Here is a 19,521-nt window from a genome sequence, read left to right on the forward strand (position 1 = left end):
TTGCTTAGGATAAATAATCAGTTAGAGAACTTTTCCTGCTCTGCTTATCCTGATCACTTCCCCCCCACCGCATGGTCTTATGGAGCATGTCAACCAAAAAAGCCACCAAGTGCCACCAGTCTTACTGCTTTTCCCCCTCCCACCTTCTTGCAACCTAAATCTTCAGTTATCATGCAAAATTTTAATTATTAACAAGCTGGTTATTTATAACAGCCAGCCACTTATCATTACAGCTGAGCAACAGAAGAACATATTAGAACATAGGAGGAAAGTGCAAGGACTCTCTGTTGTTACTTTTAATAAGTTTATTAATATTGATATTAAAGTCTATCCTAACTATTAATACTTTTAATTACTACTAATTGATTTCATTTAATAATAGCGCTGATAGTGAGGATAGATTAAGATTGTAAGAAAACATGACCAAAATCCTTCTGAAAGGATGCAGAGAAACGCTTTTAATTACAAACTGCAATACTGAATTAAGGCATCATTCAAAATAGTAAGCTTCATCACAACAACGCCTCGGATGCTCATGGCTCTCCCACAGGCGAGCAATCCAGCTTAAATTTTAGCATGAATTCCAGTTTCAGAATAACTCAGTCTTTGGGCAAACCTCTATTAAAACAAGGGCAGGAAATGGAGAACATTCTTAAGCACTGCTTAATACATTTGACTTTAACAGCTTGTTCAATTTTCCTAACCTTAGAAAATGAGGTTGAATTTATTCCAGGTGACTTTTCTAATGATTTAGTTAAATATGAATATAGAAAACACAGCTTCATTAAGAACGTCTCCATTCAATTGAATCTCCGTTATTTGCCATTCCAGAAGATTGCTATCATTAGGAAATACATCTTGTAAAAGAAAACACTCACTAGCCTCCACGTCTTTCTCCAGGCTGCTTCTCCCCAGTAAGAGAGAAGACAGAAACTCTGTTTTCTTCCTATCACCTTATCCTTCCTTTACCTCCAGTTTTCGGGAAAGTTGCATTTTGGGACTTTCCCCAAACTTCCCTGCCAATCGTACAAACTGATCTCCAAATTACAGATGCTGGAGTGACCCGAGCAGAGTCACTGTTCTCAGCACAACGTGGCACCCCCACCTTACCCCTAACTCCTCTTCCTTGCCCTCCTCCTCTCGGATCTGGCTGCAGCCGAGCCCGACACACTGCAGTAACTTGGGATTTGCTCCTGCTGCTGCCATTTCTTCCCAGCGTGCTGGAAACTGATGCCACAGAGGCCTCAAATCTGCATTCCCTGTGGTATTCACATTGTATAACATTTAATGAAACACAGAAATTATTTCCTCCCCATTTTTATTTGAAGAAACAAGCTAGAATGGCCATATTCTGTGCTGTACCTTTCCAAGCACACTCATGTTCTTCACAGATACTGTCTAGCCTCCTTGAGGATGTATAAATCTAAAAATATAAAATTGCTTCTGTGCTTAAAATTTGCTCAATTTACAAAATTAAACCATTAAGCTACTAACTCCAAAGCAGCCACACTTTCCTTGAAAAAGAAATCTTTGTCCAGTTCTACTCTGAATTAATCTAAAAGCATGAACACACTTGGGGCTTAATTTCCAAACAGAAAATGCACAGTTAAGAGTCGAGACTATGACTTATCACTTTAGATAATGAAAGCAGCCATAGAAGCATCTTTAACATGCAACAGACCCAACAATATCTAACGTGGTTTCAAGAGATAGGGCTGTGGTTTTCGGTGTCGCTGTAAAGAAGGGGTAAAGTGCAGGTTTATAACAGTGGAATAATTGAGACAGAACAAGAGTGTAGGCTGTGGATACAAGTCTCCTGGGAGAATTTCTTTCCCATTACATTTTTCCCCTCCACCTGCTTCTTGTAACCGTGCCATGTTGGCTGATGCGAGTTTGGATTCAGAGGTGGCACCGGGCTAGCACAGCGTGACAGTGGCTGGGCGGGCAGAGCAGACAGCAGCATCTTTATCATGGGAAGATCCAAATGCCCCTAGGAATTTTCTGTGGAAATAACTCTCCCGCAACAGCACTGTCAAAACCTAGCATCTAAGTCCTATTAATTTCCAATTTGGGGTTGTAGATTTCTTCTGAATGACAGATACCTAACAAAATAAAAAACACACACAAAAGAAACATATGCCAGCTGTTAAGCTTAAATTTGTTACACAGAGGCCCATACCTCCACCATATGTTTACATCAGAAGTGTATTTTAAAGTATATTCCTGTATTCTTTCTGCACCTACACCCCTCACTCCTAAAAGTTCACTCACTAAACACAGAGATTTGCCTAAAGAGAACGGCACCTGGGTCATGAGATGTTCGTTCTTTGGTACTGCCATTTCCATGTGAATTTGAGCACCTTCTCATTTCTATTTCTGTTTTGTCTGTGGTTTTGAGGTTGGGTTTTTTATCTCGTACTAAGGTTTTCAATAGAAACATTTAAGTTGCAAGAGTTGAAGTTGAGGGGAAAGTACTGTTGTTTGAGAAACCTGACATCCGATGACAAGTTAGCTGGGGAAGGAAAAAGAAAAGGAAAAAAAAAACTACTCTCCATAAGTCCTCAGACTTGTTTTCTCCAGGGAGAAAATGAAGATTTCAGAAATGATGGAGAAACACAAGGTGGACACAGAGGACAAGCAACAGAAGAAGAGATTTCAGCAAGCGGAAAGGGAACATCCAGAGAAATCCTGAAGTCATGCAAAAGGAGGGCGGAACAAGTTCATTATCGAAGGATGAGCAAAGCCAAGAGCACAACAATGTTTAGACAGAAATGATCCTCTTCATGTATAGAAGCCTGTCTTTTAATAGTGAACACTAAAAAAGTTTCAGAATGTGCACAACAAGGCCCCAGTAATAATTAAATTAAATTAAATTATTAAAGCCTAACTCATCGACATGACAAGTTTAGCTTCGAACAGTTTTGAGATTGCTCTGGTTAAGTGAAACCTCCCATCTCAGAAGTATTTCTAAAATTGGCTTATTTAAAATAAATCACAACTGACACATCCACACACTTCCTATTACTAACTTTGAAGTGACATCTATTTTCTCATACCAAGAAGTTAAGAGATTGCATTGCTAAAATCAAGAATACCAAAAAAAAAAAAAAAAAAAAAATCTGCAACACAAACAAAACTACGAGCCACAGTTGCTTTGCTGTCTCACAAGTCAGTTCAGCCTCTGGCCAGAAACTTTTTTTTTTTTTGCTAGACTAGGTCCTGAATTACCACAATGACTCTCTATATACAAGTCTTCCCCATAAAACCAACAGTTTCAAAAGCTTATTAAGTTCCCTGAGATGACATGTTGTGAAATTTGGGTTATTCCTCAGAAGTGTGAGGACTTTGTTTTTTAATATATGTAGGCCTCTTGTTTCGAACACGTGCCAACAGAGGTAGGAAATTATGTCAGATGTACAATTCACATGCTGTTTAAGTATAGAGCCTTCAGTTTATACATTCTTTATGAAATTACGTATTACATGATCTAATTCTTCACACAAAGGAAGGGCTGACATGCAGCTTATTTTCCATGTTCTGATTACAAAATACGACCTATCATGAAATGGCACCAAGTTGTTGCCAGCAAAACGGTTAGGAAACATATCTAGGATTGTGGAACTATATTTGCTCCATAACCATGAAAAGTTGAAGCATTTAACTCTTCTCTCAGAGAGAAACCTTTAAAACTGCAGAGCAATCACAACTCATTTTAACTTCAGAACCAGGGACCTACCTGCTTCACTTATGGCCATAATAAATTCATGTATAGACAGAACCAACTCTGAAATACATGTTTTGTGTTCATGCAGCTATTCAGTCTGCCTTGAAGTCCCAAAATTTGTATTACCACGAGTGCTCCTGCAAAGGAGCAGAACAGGAAAGGATAACTGGGGAGCAGAAACAGCATGAAAGTGAGGAACAGAAGAGCTTGTTTTTAGTTTGAGTTGAAGAGTGCTCAATGCAGCCTCACACCCCAACGCCAGCATGACTGCTTCTTTTGACAGTAGTGTTAAATCAGGACAGTTTAAGATGTATGTGAAACTATAGGCTTACACACAGACAGCTTTTATATGTCCTTTCGGCAGCACGGAGCTTATTTTTCAGGTGCCTGTTTAACAAAAATTGAAAGAAGACTGAGTAAAGCATGCAAAAAAACACAGGGGTAGCAGTGTTGAGCCATGCTGACAAAAACAGAAAGAAAAGCACAAATGGCAACAGAGGAGAATGAACTATTCTCACCATGACTGTGATTAAAATCAGTTTCACAACATTAGTACAACAGAAATTTGACCGCACTGTGGACAGCTCAATGAGAATTGAACTCGGAAGACACCAGGGAGCAAAAACATCAAAGCAAGCTTTGGATTGACTTAATTACAACATTATCAAGACTACTTATCTAAATCAAAACCAATTTTCAAAAGTCATATAACTTAAAAAAAAAAGTCTGGTCATTAGGTATAATAGAGCTTTGTAGATGTAGCAGAGCTGTAAACAAAGATACTTAAATGATAAATGTCAAATATTTCCTTTCTATTAAAAAAAGGAAAGATTAAAGAAAAATATGAAATAATGCTCACAGTTTTTTTTGTTTAAGCTCTAAGTTGTAGAGCACCAGAAGAGCAGTAAGAGCAAAATAAGTTCCAATAGAGAAGAAATCAAAAAGAATTATGCTAACCTATGATGCCCCAGTGACACACTGAAAGACGATATTAAAGCATTTTCCTGAGTACATTAAAAGTTATGGACAAAAATACAGATAACAATTCAGTTTCAGGATTAAAAGAAGAGTACACCGTGAATAGTGCTAGTAACTCTTTCTTTGAAGCATCACGTAGAAATGGCTACCAAAGAAAACAGTGCACTACTGAATTACAACTCTAGAGCAAGGCATGAGACACATTATGCTGCTCCAATCTTGTTGGGACTGAAGCTATTCTGGTCTGTCTTATACATTCCAGATTTTGTTAGCACAAAACTTTGGAAAAAAAATAAATGCAGCTTGGGATATTAAAATACATTGGACAGTAAAAAAAGTTCTAATTGTTCTAGGTTGGAAAGTGGAAAACTTACCTCGTTGACAGGGCCACTTTCCTTGTCAACAGGCTGCTTTTCATGAATATCAGAAACGATGCCTGATATTTAGATCATGCACAGGCTGAATCCTTACCCACAATGGTTGCAGGTAAAACTACAGAAGATTTTTCCCAACAGATACTGTTTTCTAGTTCACAACTTATAAAATTAGATATTTAAGGCTTTTCTTATTTGCCACTTAAGCCAGAGACTGTATCTCAAAGTTGAATAATATCTTCCGGGATGTGAGCTTTAGAAATTGTCACTAAAAATAAGCCCCAGTATGCTGTTAAAACTCGAAATGAGGAATGTAACTCCCCCAAAAAATCTGACAAGTCCTACAAGTTTTGAGAAGCTACAGAGAACACATGCTTAGCTCATACAAGCAAGGCTTTTGTTACACATAAAGTTCCTAGCTAATGGGAACTGCATATGTTTGCAAAGCCAGCTTAGCAGTTAGAAGTTTCCTGCCTCCATCAGTTCAAACTATACAATTTCTGGATGAACAGAAGTCCCTGGAAGTGCTCAATTTTCTGGAATAGCAGAAACTTTCCTCTTGTGTTGTTTAAAGAGGAGAGCCACCAGTTTTCTCTTGCAAAGCCTAAGTGTTTAGCTGCCTTCCCCACTCTCTTGTGAAACAGGGAAAAAATAATGGTGCTAACAGAGCAGAAAAGTATGAAAATAGCACTTCCCTCGAAGTCAGAAAGCTCTAGATGCTCCACACCACCTATACCCTCTTCCTATATACATTACAAAGCACAGTTGAATATATGAGTGCCTGATGTTTCTGCAAAAGTGAAATACTTCAAGTTGATGGAAAAATAAATGTACTAAAACCCTCCATTACTACACAGTTGGTCTGCCAGAATCACTGCTGGAAACTGCGGCTTTTCAAGTAGTGAATCTTTTGCAACTCTGGTTCACTAAGAAAAGGAGAAAGCTGGTTTGTACATATGACAGTATCAGTCATGCTCTCACCAACAAACTACCTCATCTTTACGCCACCTAAAACTACACAGCTAATGGAAACAGTAATACGGAATCTTTTTCTTTCTTTGGAAAATATACTAGCCATGACAGCAATATTTTTAAACAGTTAATTTTGCTTTGCACGCTTTAAGGTTGTCAAATGCGAGTTAAGTTTAAGAAAGAAAGTGCCTCATAAGTAAAATGAAGGCTATACATTAAATTCTCATTTCCTCCTCTGAAATTCATAATAAGTTGTCATATGTAATATAATTTTCTTTCTAAAATTTAAGCTCTCTCCCCCCAAAAATATCTACAACCATGCGACAGCAGAAGGATAGCACAATATGGAAAGGCCCAGTTCCAACCTAAAAATAAAATTAAGAGGCATTAAGAAGTGAAAGATTGGGCAAGGGAAAAGATCGTGGTGCTACTGAGGTAGGTGCTAAGAAGAAGCAGGTAGAGTTAAGTTTTTCACATTAAGATGTTGTGTTTTCTACCACCTCAGCCCTTTCCCACAACAAAATTAACTATCAAAGATAATCAGCTTCAACCATCATGTATCTTCAAGAAGAACTTATGTATTGAACATAAGTGCACGCACCAAAAAAACAAGAAAGACTTAAAAAGTTTCAAAATTACATTAACAATTTTAAAAAGGTACTTTATAACTAAATGACAAGTGATAAGATAATCCAAACTCCAGTCCAATTGCCTGCTGCAGAAAACACGGTCAAACTTGTTTCTCATAGAGAAAGTAATTCTTTTTCCTGGTATTTTATATGTAAAGCCACAACTCCCTTGATGAAGTCGCTTTTTTTTCAGGTAAGCACTGCTTTGACAACAAATTAAAACCTCAGGTAACAAGCAAAACCAAATATTCAAACAAAAACTAAGGACAGTATCTCTAACATGCAAAGTTTAGAATTTACAAATATGTAAATGCAAAACAGTGCAAGCTTCAAAAGTTTAATGCAAGTTTAAATCACTTTCTATCACTTCCTCAAACTAAACTGATCTAGCAACAGCTTTTTTATTACACCTTCTCGGTATTCTCGTGTCCTTCTAGAAAAACACATCCTAAAAAGCATCAAAATTAAACTTTTTTCTTATTAAGATTCACATGTTCAAAATTTTAGTTTTTCTATGGCTTCTTGAGGGAGAAAAGAATGTGGGTGCCAAGTCTCGGCACACAAGACTTAGTACAGATCTCAAAGTTGAACAACACTTTGGGAAAAAAAAGGAGACAGAAAGGAGACAGAGATCATAGATTTCTAATCAAGAAGTGAGAGTAAAATTTTTATACAAGATTTTATATAAATCTTGTATAAAAATATCTTACACCTCAATGTAACAACATGTCAGAACAAAGTTTCCACGTCTGGCTGCAATTTTTTAAAATTAGTCAGATTCAGGCTCCTGACTTGCTTTATATTGCTTCCAGAAAGAAAAAAAAAGAAAAAAAAAAAGATTAAAATAGCAAGCCCTGTGGCAAAATGAGTGATTCCGTTGGCAGAGGGCCAACACCACAAACACCCTCAGAACGGGGCTGGTTTGGTGCCCAGTTTGGTGACAGGAGCAGAAGTCAAGTAGCTCATGGGCAGCAGCAGCACTCCAGATCTGAGCTAGGAGAGATCTGAATGGAGAGTTGAAGCAGCGTCAAGGATGTGGTGACAGACACGTAGGGGGGTGGATATCTCCCGCACTTATGCTCCCGTACGGAGCGCCTGCAAACCGCGCTCCCGCATGCTCGTTCCTCGGCATACGCTCACTTGATACGTATCAGATTAACGTATGGAAGGGCACTGGCATGGCACACTTGGACTGCAGGAGACAACTAAGCCTCTACTTCTAGACTGGTTCGCAATGCAGCTCTTTTCTCCCTAGAACTTCTCATCCCAGATCCTGTGTGACCTGATGCAGAGCAGGAAGTTTTTGGACTGCTATAAAGCATTGCACGGTGGCTCCCTGTGGACGGGTGTGCAGGAAGGAAACGGAGAGCCTCATGATGCAGAGAACTTGCAGCTCGTGCTCCAGCCCAGGCACTGCCCTTGCCCAGCTCTGCAGAAGCAAAAAGGCTGCACCCAAGATAAACTGGGAAGTAAACAGGGCAGGAGATGAGCTGGGCTGCAGGGAGGCAGGAGACTGCACTGTTTGGAGAAGACGAGCGGCTCAGCAAAGGCACCGTGTTTGTTCGCTGGGGCTCACACAGGGTTGTTCTGATAAGAGGGTAAAAAAAAAAAAAAAAAAAAAAAAAAACCCACACACACTGAATCTGGGTGCCCAGGGTAAACAGCAAGCACCAGTGCCAGCACTGTGGCAGCAGGATCACTCTGTGTCGAAGGGACAGCGTGGGATCAGATAAAGAGCAAATAAATGGAGATAGTGGCTGCTCCCACACATAAACCTACGCTCGGCCCATCTGCAGGCAACCTTTTTTCAGTTACTCCCTTCCTTTAAAACAAATAAACACCAAGCAAAGAACTCTCATATAATTTTACAAAAGATGTAGCAAAGGTGAACTTAATGGCCTTTGCAATAGCAGTTTAAGCACCAAGATTACCTGCATGCTGGAAGTGAACTAGAGAACCTGGCACTAGGAGCCAAGCAAATGATAAAGTGAATTTTATATGCAGTCATTGGTACTGAAACAGAAAAAAAAGCTACATAAAACACAGAACATGATCAGTCTGGATACACAGAGCTACAGCAGTCTGTACTTTGCTGTATCTAGTAAATACTTTCCTGAATTTCAATGAACATGAAGGGAGAAAAGCAAGGAAGAATACATCTCCTCTGTTTTTCCAAAGAGGAGATCCTGATCTCAAAACCCTCACCTAATGCAGATTAGCAGCATTCAAGAGAGTCAGCAAAGGCCTCCCAGCTACAGGTCCTGTATTTATTTCTCCACACTATTCCTTACTAAATCATCCCTCCAAGGGAAAAAAAAAAGAAATAATAACTATGCAGAATATCAAGAAAATATAGTAAGTTTCAACTTATTTTAAAACTTTTCCAAGGGGGGAAAAAAAAAAAGTTTCTCCATTAGAAGGGAACGCTCCTTGCAGAAGCAGCCCAGAAAGCCAAATTCAAGCACCATCCCCTGCGAGTGCTCCCTATTTTAACCCACCTTCCCCCCTAAACAACACGAGGGAATCCGAACAAGCTGCTAGCGCTTTATTTTCCTCACCAAATAAATAAAACAAAAATGCCCCGTCGAGCGCCGCTTCGGCCACGCTGCCCCACACCCGGGGCTACAACCAGCCCCTCTGTGCTCCACGCGGTGCCGGGCGGGACGCGGCGGCCGCCAGCGAGCAAATGGAGACCCCCCCCGTCCCCGCTGCGCGGCCGGCGGAGGCAGCGGGAGACGAGGCGGCCGCTCCGCGCTGCTCCGGAGCCCCCGTGAGGGAAGGAGCCGCTTCGGGGCGGGCGGCGCGAACGGCGCGCGACCCTCCTCTCCCCCGCTCCCCCTGCGAGGGGCCTCAGGACACGCTCGCCTCCCTGGCCGGGGCGGCCCGAGCCCTCCTTCCTCCGCGCGCCCAGGCGGCCCCGGAGGCTGCGGCAGGCCCGGGAAGGCGGCGGGCACGGAGGGGAGCAGCGAGGGATGGCGGCGGGTCCCCCCTTCCTTCCCTCGCGGCGACCGTTGGCGCCTCGCGGAGGGAGGGGGGGGACTGGGGGGGGGCGCGTGCGGCGCCTCACGCTGACAGAGCGCCGCGTGCGCCAACGGCCGCAACGTTCAAACGGCGCCGCGGAGGGACGGGGAGGGAGGCGGCGGGGAGGGGAAGGCGCGAGCGGCCCCCGGAGCCTCACCGGGTCCGGCCGAGGTGGCTCCCGGGTACATGTCTCCGTGTGCGGTGGCGGCGGAGGCGGCGCCTCTCTGCGGCTCCTACCGCGGCGGCGGCTCGAGGGGAGGGGAAGGGGGAGGAGGGAAGCGAGCCCCGGCTACGCGGTCGGCGGAGGAGGAGGAGGAAGGGGAGGGAGGAAAAGAAAAAGGGAGGAAAAAAAAATAGAGGGCGGAGCGGCCGGGCCGGCGCCGCGAAACCAGGTTAAGTCGGCGGCTCTGCGAGGGGAGGAGCGGCGGTCACGGGGCAGCGGCGGGAAGCGGCGGCGCCGCCTCAGCGCCTTCCCGCCCTCCCGCCGTGAGGGAGCCCGGCGAGCTGCGAGGCTCGTGGCGGCGCCGGCAGGTGCAGCCCGGCCCGGAGCGGCCGTCTGTGGGCGCCGCGCTCGCTTGGCCGTTGGGTTCAACCGTTGGGTCCCGCCTCACGGGACGGGGGCTGCTCAGGGCAGTGTCACCACCGCGCGCCTCCGTCCCGCGTCACCGAGGTGTGGGCACCCCCCGCCGAGCAAGCGGGGGGTTTCTGCTGCCTTCGAGAGAAAACCCGGAGAATTTTACACCAATAACCAAAGTATATCTGACTAGAGTCACTCAAGCGACCCTAAATGTAAAGAAAATGTAAAATATGTAAATAAAAGTGAACAAAGAAGGGGAGAAGTTAGGGAAGGCTGCATCCTAACTTCTGGGATCGCTAGATGGGCTGAGCCTGTCTCTCCCCATAGGGACCCTACTGGGTAGGAACATTCATTATTCTGCACACAATGACAACACGCACTAGCAGTTATTAGCGTGCTAATTAACCAAATTTGTAGTTTGGTTGTGTAGTAGTTTGTAGTTGGCTTAAAACAATAGTTTTAAGCTTGTTTTCTGGGGCCAGCGGGCTACCAAGGGCAATCTCTGAACCTTATCCAGCCACACACTTGCAGTCATCATCCTTTTGAAATCTCCTTATTGGTGCTTCTTCCTTTCAGGAGGGGAAAGTAGGAGTAAAATTCTTAAGCTTGCCAGGGATGTAAAGGGCAAGCCCACGACACTTGCACCACAAGGTGCTAGTTACGCAAGTAGAATAGAGCACCACGAACCATAGTTCCATTCACCTGCTCTAAGCATCTCAGATGAAGAAGCCTCTTCAAAACTAAATTAAATTAAAGGGCACATCCCGGGACAGTAATGCTCCTTCAAAGTGAGCTGAATTACCTCAGTAAATACGGTCTGCTAAAGCACAAACTGAACATACTGTTGTGTGGTCAATGTAGTCCACCTCCTTCTTATGTGAAGCTCTATGGAAACATCTCAGTATTTCAGAGTTATGTCAGCTCTATGTCCGCTTTTCCCATTGGATCATGCTGATGGATATTCAAGGGTCTCTTCTGAGCTCAGCTTTTCAGCTTTTATATTAAGAGGATTTAATCAATGGTCCTCCAGGACCGTCACTGCAGAATACAGTAAAATACTCCTTCCTAATTATAATGCCAAGGCAATTCACAAGGGAAAAAAAATCCCCAAATAACAGACACATGGATCTTCTGAGGAAAAAAAAAAAAAAGGAAAAAAAAACCCCACAACTTTCCTTTGCAAAAACATCAGTAATTTAGATATTGCCTAATTTAGTCACCTCAACAAGTACCACTCAAGCTAACCTCTGTGATAACATCCACCACTTTCAAATATGCAAAAAGGAGACAGGCCAAGAGCAAAGATTACTGTGTTACATTTTTCCACATGAAATAAGACCCTTCACATAGCTGCAAAATAAATATATATATATATATATATACTCGTGATATATACCTGCTGGCAGTTTGAAAATAGCACGAGCTACCAAGCACATAATCTAACACTTGCCTTGGCCCCCAAGAATACTCTGCAGTTGATTTCAGAAATTACCTGGAAATTATAATCCTGAAAACAGCAGGAATCCTGGAACATCCTATCCTGCAACATGCTCATATTGATTCTGTGGATTTAGAATAAGCAAAAGGGCATATTGACGTGTACACAGGACTGCAGACTTACACAATTGGTTAAATAGTGAATTGTTTAAATATTTTTAAGTACTGTTTTCTCATGTGCAGGAGTCCTTTAGTTCCTTTAGGCTATTTTCATGCTTCTCTGAACTTTGAACAACTTTTCTGTGTGGCGAGGGAAGGAGAAAATTATGGCTCTTTTCTACTCTCACTTTGCAGTAACAGGCAGACGCTCATTGGAGTCCTTTTAACCTGTTCTCCTTTTAATGTTTTCTTTTGTTCATTCCACCTGACAAGTGGTATTTCAGAGCATGCTCAAAATTCATTATAACTGAATGGTAAGAACTTTTTCATAAGGAAATATCATGTAGATTTGATTTGCAACTATGAGAGGATCCAAACTTACACTCTACTAGAGGTAAAATATTAGATTTCTCACAAAATCCGTAGCCTGCTGATAGATTTTTTTCTGCAGAACAAAATCACAAGTAGAACACAGATAAAAACAAAAATAAATGAATGCAATGAGAACAAAAGAGAATTTATATATAAACGATAAATATATATAATAATAATAATAAATATTATTACTAGATTACTACACTCAAGATTACTATACTAGATTACTACACTTCACTAGGTGACCGTGTCCAATAACACAAAAATTCAACGCTATGGAAAAAGATGCAGCACCACCTATTGGGGACATGCACTTTACACTCATCCTCACAGTTTTGTTCCATTTTCCCACCATTGGCCTATCATCCACACAGGTTTCCAAGCTGGGCTTCCCCTTCAGGTATGAACTCAGGTATAGGAACATCTCTTGGATTTGAACCTGGTTATCAGCAAGTACAAAACAGAGATAGGAAAAAAAAAATAAAGGAGAAAAGTGCTTTCCAGAAGGGTAAGAGAAGCAGATATTAATATGCACCTTATGCTGTTCTTGGACAAACTTGGAAAAATCAATTCAATAATCTTGAACAAACTTGGAAAAATCACTTCAATGATCCCAGGTGCTTTATGAAATTCCACAACCTCCCACCAAATTCAGCATGGCAGAGTGCAGCATGTCCTCAAATCATAGAATCATAGAATCATAGAATCATAGAATCATAGAATGCCGAAGGTTGGAAGGGACCTCAGAGGTCATCGAGTCCAACCCCCCTGCTCATGCAGGGTCACCTAGAGCACAGGGCTGCATCCAAGCGGGTTTTAAAGATCTCCAAAGAAGGAGACTCCACAACCTCTCTGGGCAGCCTGTTCCAGTGCTTTGTCACCCTCACAGTGAAGAAATGCTTCCTTAAGTTCCTGTGGAACTTCCGATGCTTCAGTTTGAAGCCATTTCCTCTAGTCCTATCACTGTCCACCACTGAAAAGAGGCCGCCCCCCTCCTCCTCACTGCCTCCCTTGAGGTATTTATACACGCTGATCAGGTCCCCCCTCAGCCTCCTCTTCTCCAGGCTGAACAGGCCCAGCTCTCTCAGCCTTTGCTCATAGGGCAGATGTTCCAGGCCTCTGATCATCCTGGTAGCCCTGCGCTGGACTCTCTCCAGCAGCTCCACATCCCTCTTGTCCTGGGGAGCCCAGAACTGGACACACTACTCCAGATGTGGCCTCACCAGGGCTGAGTAGAGGGGGATGATCACTTCCCTCGACCTGCTGGAGATGCTTTTCTTAATGCACCCCAGGATCCCATTGGCCTTCTTGGCCACCAGGGCACACTGCTGCCTCATGGTCAACTTGTCGTCCACCATGACACCCAGGTCCTTCTCTCTGCGGGGCTGCTCTCCATCAGGTCCACCCCTAATCTGTACTGGTGTCCAGGGTTATTCCTCCCCAGGTGCAGGACCCTGCACTTGCCCCTGTTGAACCTCATGAGGTTTCTCACCGCCCAGTTGTCCAGTCCAGGTCCCTCTGGATGGCAGCACAACCCTCAGGGCTATCAGCTACTCCACCCAGTTTGGTATCGTCGGCAAACTTGCTGAGGGAGCACTCCAGCCCTTCATCCAGGTCCTTAATGAATAAGTTGAACAGGACCGGACCGAGAACTGACCCCTGGGGGACACCACTAAGTACAGGCCTCCAGCTGGACTCCGCACCATTGACAACCACTCTCTGCACCCTGCCATCGAGCCAATTCCTAATCCACCTCCCCGTCCACACATCTATCCCACACCTTTGGAGCTTGCCCAGGAGGATGCTGTGAGGGACAGTGTCAAAAGCCTTGCTCAAATCCAGATAGATGACATCCACCGCTCTGCCCTCATCTATCCAGCTGGATAGATGCAGAGAAGAAAGGGGCATCTTTACTGGAAAACAGCTGCACCTTTCCTGTCCTGGAAGTCAGACTTAGCCGGGTGCCCTTGGGTAAAGGAGATGGTATCGTGCTCGTCACCCTGAAGTTCATTAGTGTGGGTAATTGCTAAAAAGGGGAGATAACGCTTGCAGAGCCGGTTAGGATGCAAAGGGAACAAACTGGGCACTTTGAACAGGAACAAGATGACAACAGCGGGGCTCTGCTAACACCAAGCAAGTGTGAAGAGACTGGGGGCGACAGCAGCAAGGCAGCCCAGAAGGGATTAGCTGCTGCCGGGTCCCTTCGCTGCCACAAAGCGACTGCTTTGGGGAGACCACGAGCCTATGCAGGTGATTCCAGGCCACACAAAGGCCCGGTTTGAACTGGAACACTAGCTCACTTTGAACTGGAACATAAGCAGCCTCATGCAGCACATCTCACAAAAAGACAAAATTCCCAAATTGGCTGGCGGGGATAAGAAAAAGATCCACTCCCCTCAGCAAAGAGCTCCTGAGTTTGGCCGCTTTGATGACTACCAAGGACCATCGTCATGCCCTAAATACAGCATCAGTCCCAGACTGCTGTATTTTCCCAACTAATTTGGTATAAAACTCTTAAGGACTTTGTGAAGTAGTGATAGTGACGGATAATGGAGTGATAAGAACTGTGAGAAGTAATTATTATTACAGACAGTGTTAAGGAGTGTCAGTCCAGAAAAGCTTTGCTTTAAACTTCAATAAATGGGTGATAAATCAGTCTCTTAAGCGCTCCCATCACCGCTATCTCCTCGCCCTGCAGCGTGTGTGCGACGGATGCTGAGGTGTTTACAGGCAGCCGCAGGAGCAAACACCACTCCATTCCTAGACCTGCTTCTGCTCCCGTTCGGAGCAGCTCTGGGAAGCAGCAAGACCTGTTCGTTATCTCCGTTACTCTGCAGTGATCTGTTTTCATCAGGACTTTACTCCAAACCCTCCGGAGCAGCCGCATCAGTGTCACTCAGTAAACGCAGCGAGACAGGCATGAAGCAAGGGGGCAGGCAGATCTCATCTAATTAATATCTTCACAGAGCCCAGGCTCATGTAATGTCACGTTTAAACTCGTATGCTATAATAGTTTATTTTTTAGCTCTGCCTCTTGACAGAAGGTTGCTCAGGGACAATATTCAGGGCATTTAGGGTTATTTTCTATTCCATGCAGGATGTTTGGGATGGAGCCGATTATTTTGCATTGCTGTGGTTTCTTACCTGGCAGCATTTTTACACATAAGGTAATTAGCTTAGATATAAAGTTAGATACAAAGTAATAGGTATGTGAGTAGTTCTAATAAAGGCTCATTGCCTTCATTCAGGGTTTGTATTAGCAATTTATAGTGATTCATAGTTTTTTCCCTCCACATAGGCAATTCATTCCGCAGTTCCTTCCTCTATGTATGTAACTGCAGCCTGGCATGGGATCCATGTGGGATTCCTCCCCACTGAACTTCGGGTCTCTTGCATATGTACATGTATGCATATATACATATATAAAGTGCTGTAGTTGCTGTAAAGGAATTCCTTCACAGTTCGCACGCCCTTAAAGAAACTCCAGATTCTGCTTCCAGTGGATCTGCATGAAATCTGGGAGCAGTTACGTTCTGCACATGATTTTCCTTCACAGGCCGCCTCCTGCCTCAAGCTGGCACTGGGTAAACTCATGTAGAGAGATGGAAATCGTATCTACAGGCTCCTCGGGCAGAAAACGACCCTTCTCTTTACGTGTTGCAGCTTTTCAGCATGCTTTTCTCACCGGCCTCTCCGCCAGTGCTGTGCAAAGCTATGTATATATATATATCTAAACACACACACACACACACGTATTATATATATATTTATGCAAATATTTAATATTAGGGTGCTGGGTACATTTTGCCAGTGTTGCTATATGGTCATTCGGGGGGCTTTTTAAACCATCAGGCTTCTTGCACATCCTTGAATTTGATTCTGCACTTTTTTTTTTTTTTTGAAGTTTAACCTATTTGCATCCTTTAATTTCTCTCCACACAATTTTTAGAGGGGAAAATTCAACCTATATGCCAAACATAAACATTAGTCTGAAGAAAAACAGTTCATTCTGAGTAACTTCACTCCTGTCTATCAGACCTGTAGGCTGCACAGAAATAGTAATTATATATTATATATTATATATTATATATTATATATTATATATTATATATTATATATTATATATTATATATATTAGTGTGTGATAGAGATGGCTTTATCAGCCAAGCGTTCGCCCCTCCCTCAGAACAACCCTTTTTCTCAGCCCCGCTTTGACGAACGCCCCCGGGTCGCTCTCCGTCTTTCCGAGGGCCGCCCGGAGGCGCGCGCGCTGCCCGGGTAACGCTCAGGCCAGCGCGGCCGCCATGTCGCGCCGCGCTCCCCCAGCCGCCCTCACGCGGCGCCACCGCCCACCATGTCCCGCCACGCCGTGATTGGCGGAGCGCTCCCTCACGGCATTGGACCGCGCCGCGCCGCCCCTCGCGGATTGGCCAGCGGCGCGGACGTCTCTGTGACGCATCTCTCTGCGCGGCGCGGCATTGGCTCCCGCCGCCCCTTATAAGCCCCCCCGCGGCGCGCGGCCCTCCTTTCCTCAGAGGCCGCACAAGGTGCCGTGTCCTTCGCTTGAAGCTAAGGCCGAACCACCCGGCGACTGGCACCGCGCGCCGCCCGCCATGGCCTCCGTCTCCGAGCTCGCCTGCATCTACTCCGCGCTCATCCTGCACGACGACGAGGTCACCGTGACGGTGAGTGCGCGGCGGCCCGCGCGCCCGCAAGATGGCGGCGCGCCGCGGCGTGGCCGTTGGGCGCGCGCGCCTCAGCGCCGCTCTCCTTGCAGGAGGACAAGATCAACGCGCTCATCAAGGCGGCCGGCGTGAACGTGGAGCCCTTCTGGCCGGGCCTCTTCGCCAAGGTGGGGAAGGGGCCGCCTGCGCCCGGGGCCGCCTCGCGCTGCGCCGAGCGCTTCCTGCCCTGGAGTGAGGGTTTATTTCTTATTTTCTGCCTTTTTCGCCCCCCGTAGGCGCTGGCCAACATCGACATCGGCAGCCTCATCTGTAACGTGGGAGCCGGCGGCGGCGCCCCCGCTGCGGCCGCTCCGGCCGGCGGCGCCGCTCCCGCCGGCGGGGCCGCCCCTGGTGAGTGGGGCCCGGGATCTCCCCTGGGGCACTCACTACTGCCCAGCGGCCGCTCTCTGAGCGGCCTCGCGGCTGCGTGTGCTCCACAGCAGCGTCCGCACGTGTAGAAAGGCCGGATTGGCGCTCTCGGGCAGTGCGCAGTGTTCCCCGTTAACGTGGGAAGGCTGAACTTGCCCTGTGCCTCATGGGGACCTCAGTGGGAAGGCTGGAGGGAGAGGAGCTGTTTTGTGGAGCTGAGCGGGTTTGAAAGGGATTGGGGGAAAGGATTTGGGCTGTGCTTAGTGCTTATCAGGTGTAAAAGTTTCCTGTGATAGAAACATGTGTTGCCATCCGTCATTAGACAGGCTTGTGATTGGGCTCCTCATGCCAAGGCCTTTACACAGGTTTTCTGTAGTAGCGGATACTCAGTGCTCATTTTTGTGACCTGGGAAGATGGAAACTGACTCTACTCTCCTCTCCTTTTCTAGCTGAGGAGAAGAAAGAAGAAGAAAAGAAAGAAGAATCAGAGGAATCTGACGATGACATGGGCTTTGGTCTTTTTGACTAAGTGCTTTTGTACATGTCTGTAATAAAGGACATTTAAGTGTAACTTAAGTTTGTCAGTGTCTTGGTAAGATGCTCTGGTTTTGCAACAGGAAGAGCTCCAAAGTGACACAAACTTATTGTCCCCCTGCAGCAAGACATGTGAGTGATCTGCAGTGTTCCTGCCTTCCCAGACTGGATCCCTGCTGCTTTTTACACCCTTTTCAGTCGGTTCTTCACAGCTTCGGGGACTGGCCATGGGGATAAGGAGGAAGGGGACAAGGGACAAAACTTAGGGATGTTCAAGTTGCGCACACACATCACATACGGCATAAACATCACAGCCAGGATGTCACTGGTAACACCTTTTTAATAGGTCAAAGTAACTGTACAGTTCATTATATTCTTCCTGAGAATAATTTATATCCCTCAACAGCAAAAAGGGAGTGTAGTTTTTATTTTAACAGAACAGATGGTATAACTGGAAAACCAAGGAAAATCTAATTACACTGCTCTACTGTCACTCCTCCCAGGCAAGATAGACAAAAAGATGGGTTAGTTAACTACAGTGGGTTTAAAATAGTCAACATGGCTTTAATCTTTCTTTATAAATTATATAAAAATGGGGAACGTGAATGGTTACAGGACTCCTCTAAATGCGGCTCTGAATTGCTCTGGTACAAAGCAGCATTTTTGCTTCCAAGGAAAATAACATTGCTACAAAAACCTGGCACGTTATTCTGGTGAAAGACACGAGAGTTTTCCGTTGGGTTCTACAGCTAGTTTCCAAACAAAATGCTTCACACGTCCACGGAAAAATAAAAGGCAGGAAAATGAAGAGGGCTTTAGTTTGTCTCGAAACGACCGAAGTCTTGAAAATATAGCTTTTTATTTTTTTTCTCTGTAAATTGTGGTTAGCATATTGCGACGTTAAGTGTTCTAATAAAAAAAAAAAAAATCCAGTCCGGATAGTTCCTACACGGTGGGCAAGAATTCTCAGCCCTGAGGTTTCCCCGAATTCTTCACTTGCCAAAATCCTCCCGCGGCGCCTCGGGCCTGGTCCCAGCGAGCGCAGGGAGTCGAGCGGTGCTGCCCTGTGGCCTCGTGCACTCCCTGCTGTGCTGCCGCCGCTCGCGTCGCGGAGTCCCGGGCCAGTCGGCTCTGCACTCAAAACCGGGTTCAACTTTTGTGAGGAGAGAGAGAGGCCCGTGAGGCGCCGGGCAGCTCTGCCCGAGCGGGAGCCGCCGCAACGGCAGGACCACGCTGGGGGCCTCCTGGCTGCTGGTGGGACGAGATCCTTCCGAGCGCGACGCCCGAAGTGCTGGCGCGGCCGCTAATGCGGCCTCGTCTGAGCCATCATCTTGAACCTGGCCTGGTCAATGACGTCCAGCAGGTTCTTGGCGTCCACGGCCAGTGCGTGCGCAGCCGTCAGCATCTGTTTCTTGTACTCCTGCTGCAGGCTTGTCATGACGTACTGCTGCGCCAGCTTCATCTTGTTGATGAGCTCAGCCAGGTCCGAGTTGAGCAGCTTCTGGGCCATCTCGATCTGTGGGAGGGACACGGGGTCAGCCCAGCACCTCCCCGGCAGCATTGCCCCCTTTTTCTCTTCAGAGCAGCAACCACGAAATGGGGCAGGATGCAACCCAGTGCCGCCTGAGCCAGGTGGCGGTGACTGCCC

At 45.5% G+C, this 19,521-nt stretch overlaps 3 protein-coding genes across 11 annotated transcripts in view; 1 reads left to right on the top strand and 2 right to left on the bottom strand.

Annotated features, from left to right (window-relative positions):
* Positions 1 to 9,891, bottom strand: part of AGO2 (argonaute 2, RISC catalytic component) — a 45,171-nt gene extending 35,280 nt beyond the window's left edge. The window contains exon 1 of the mRNA XM_026047158.1: positions 9,856 to 9,891. Within this exon, the coding sequence (XP_025902943.1) occupies positions 9,856 to 9,886 (31 nt within the window). The 5' untranslated portion in view covers positions 9,887 to 9,891. The remainder of the gene's footprint in view (positions 1 to 9,855) is intronic.
* Positions 9,892 to 16,771: 6,880 nt separating this feature from the next.
* RPLP1 (ribosomal protein lateral stalk subunit P1) lies at positions 16,772 to 17,910 on the top strand. Its single transcript, XM_026047134.1, has 4 exons — positions 16,772 to 16,931; positions 17,024 to 17,098; positions 17,207 to 17,321; positions 17,789 to 17,910. The coding sequence occupies exons 1-4, from the start codon at positions 16,860 to 16,862 to the stop codon at positions 17,866 to 17,868; spliced, it is 342 nt and encodes a 113-aa protein (XP_025902919.1). The 5' UTR covers positions 16,772 to 16,859; the 3' UTR covers positions 17,869 to 17,910.
* Positions 17,911 to 18,206: 296 nt separating this feature from the next.
* Positions 18,207 to 19,521, bottom strand: part of PTK2 (protein tyrosine kinase 2) — a 140,322-nt gene continuing 139,007 nt past the window's right edge. For all 9 annotated transcript variants that reach the window (XM_026047128.1, XM_026047127.1, XM_026047124.1 and 6 more), the window contains one exon: positions 18,207 to 19,389. In XM_026047128.1, coding sequence (XP_025902913.1) covers positions 19,177 to 19,389 — 213 coding nt within the window. In that variant the 3' untranslated portion in view covers positions 18,207 to 19,176. The remainder of the gene's footprint in view (positions 19,390 to 19,521) is intronic.

This window comes from Nothoprocta perdicaria, unplaced genomic scaffold (genome assembly GCF_003342845.1).
Source record: "Nothoprocta perdicaria isolate Ctin4 unplaced genomic scaffold, notPer1 scaffold_48, whole genome shotgun sequence".
NCBI lineage: Eukaryota > Metazoa > Chordata > Aves > Tinamiformes > Tinamidae > Nothoprocta > Nothoprocta perdicaria.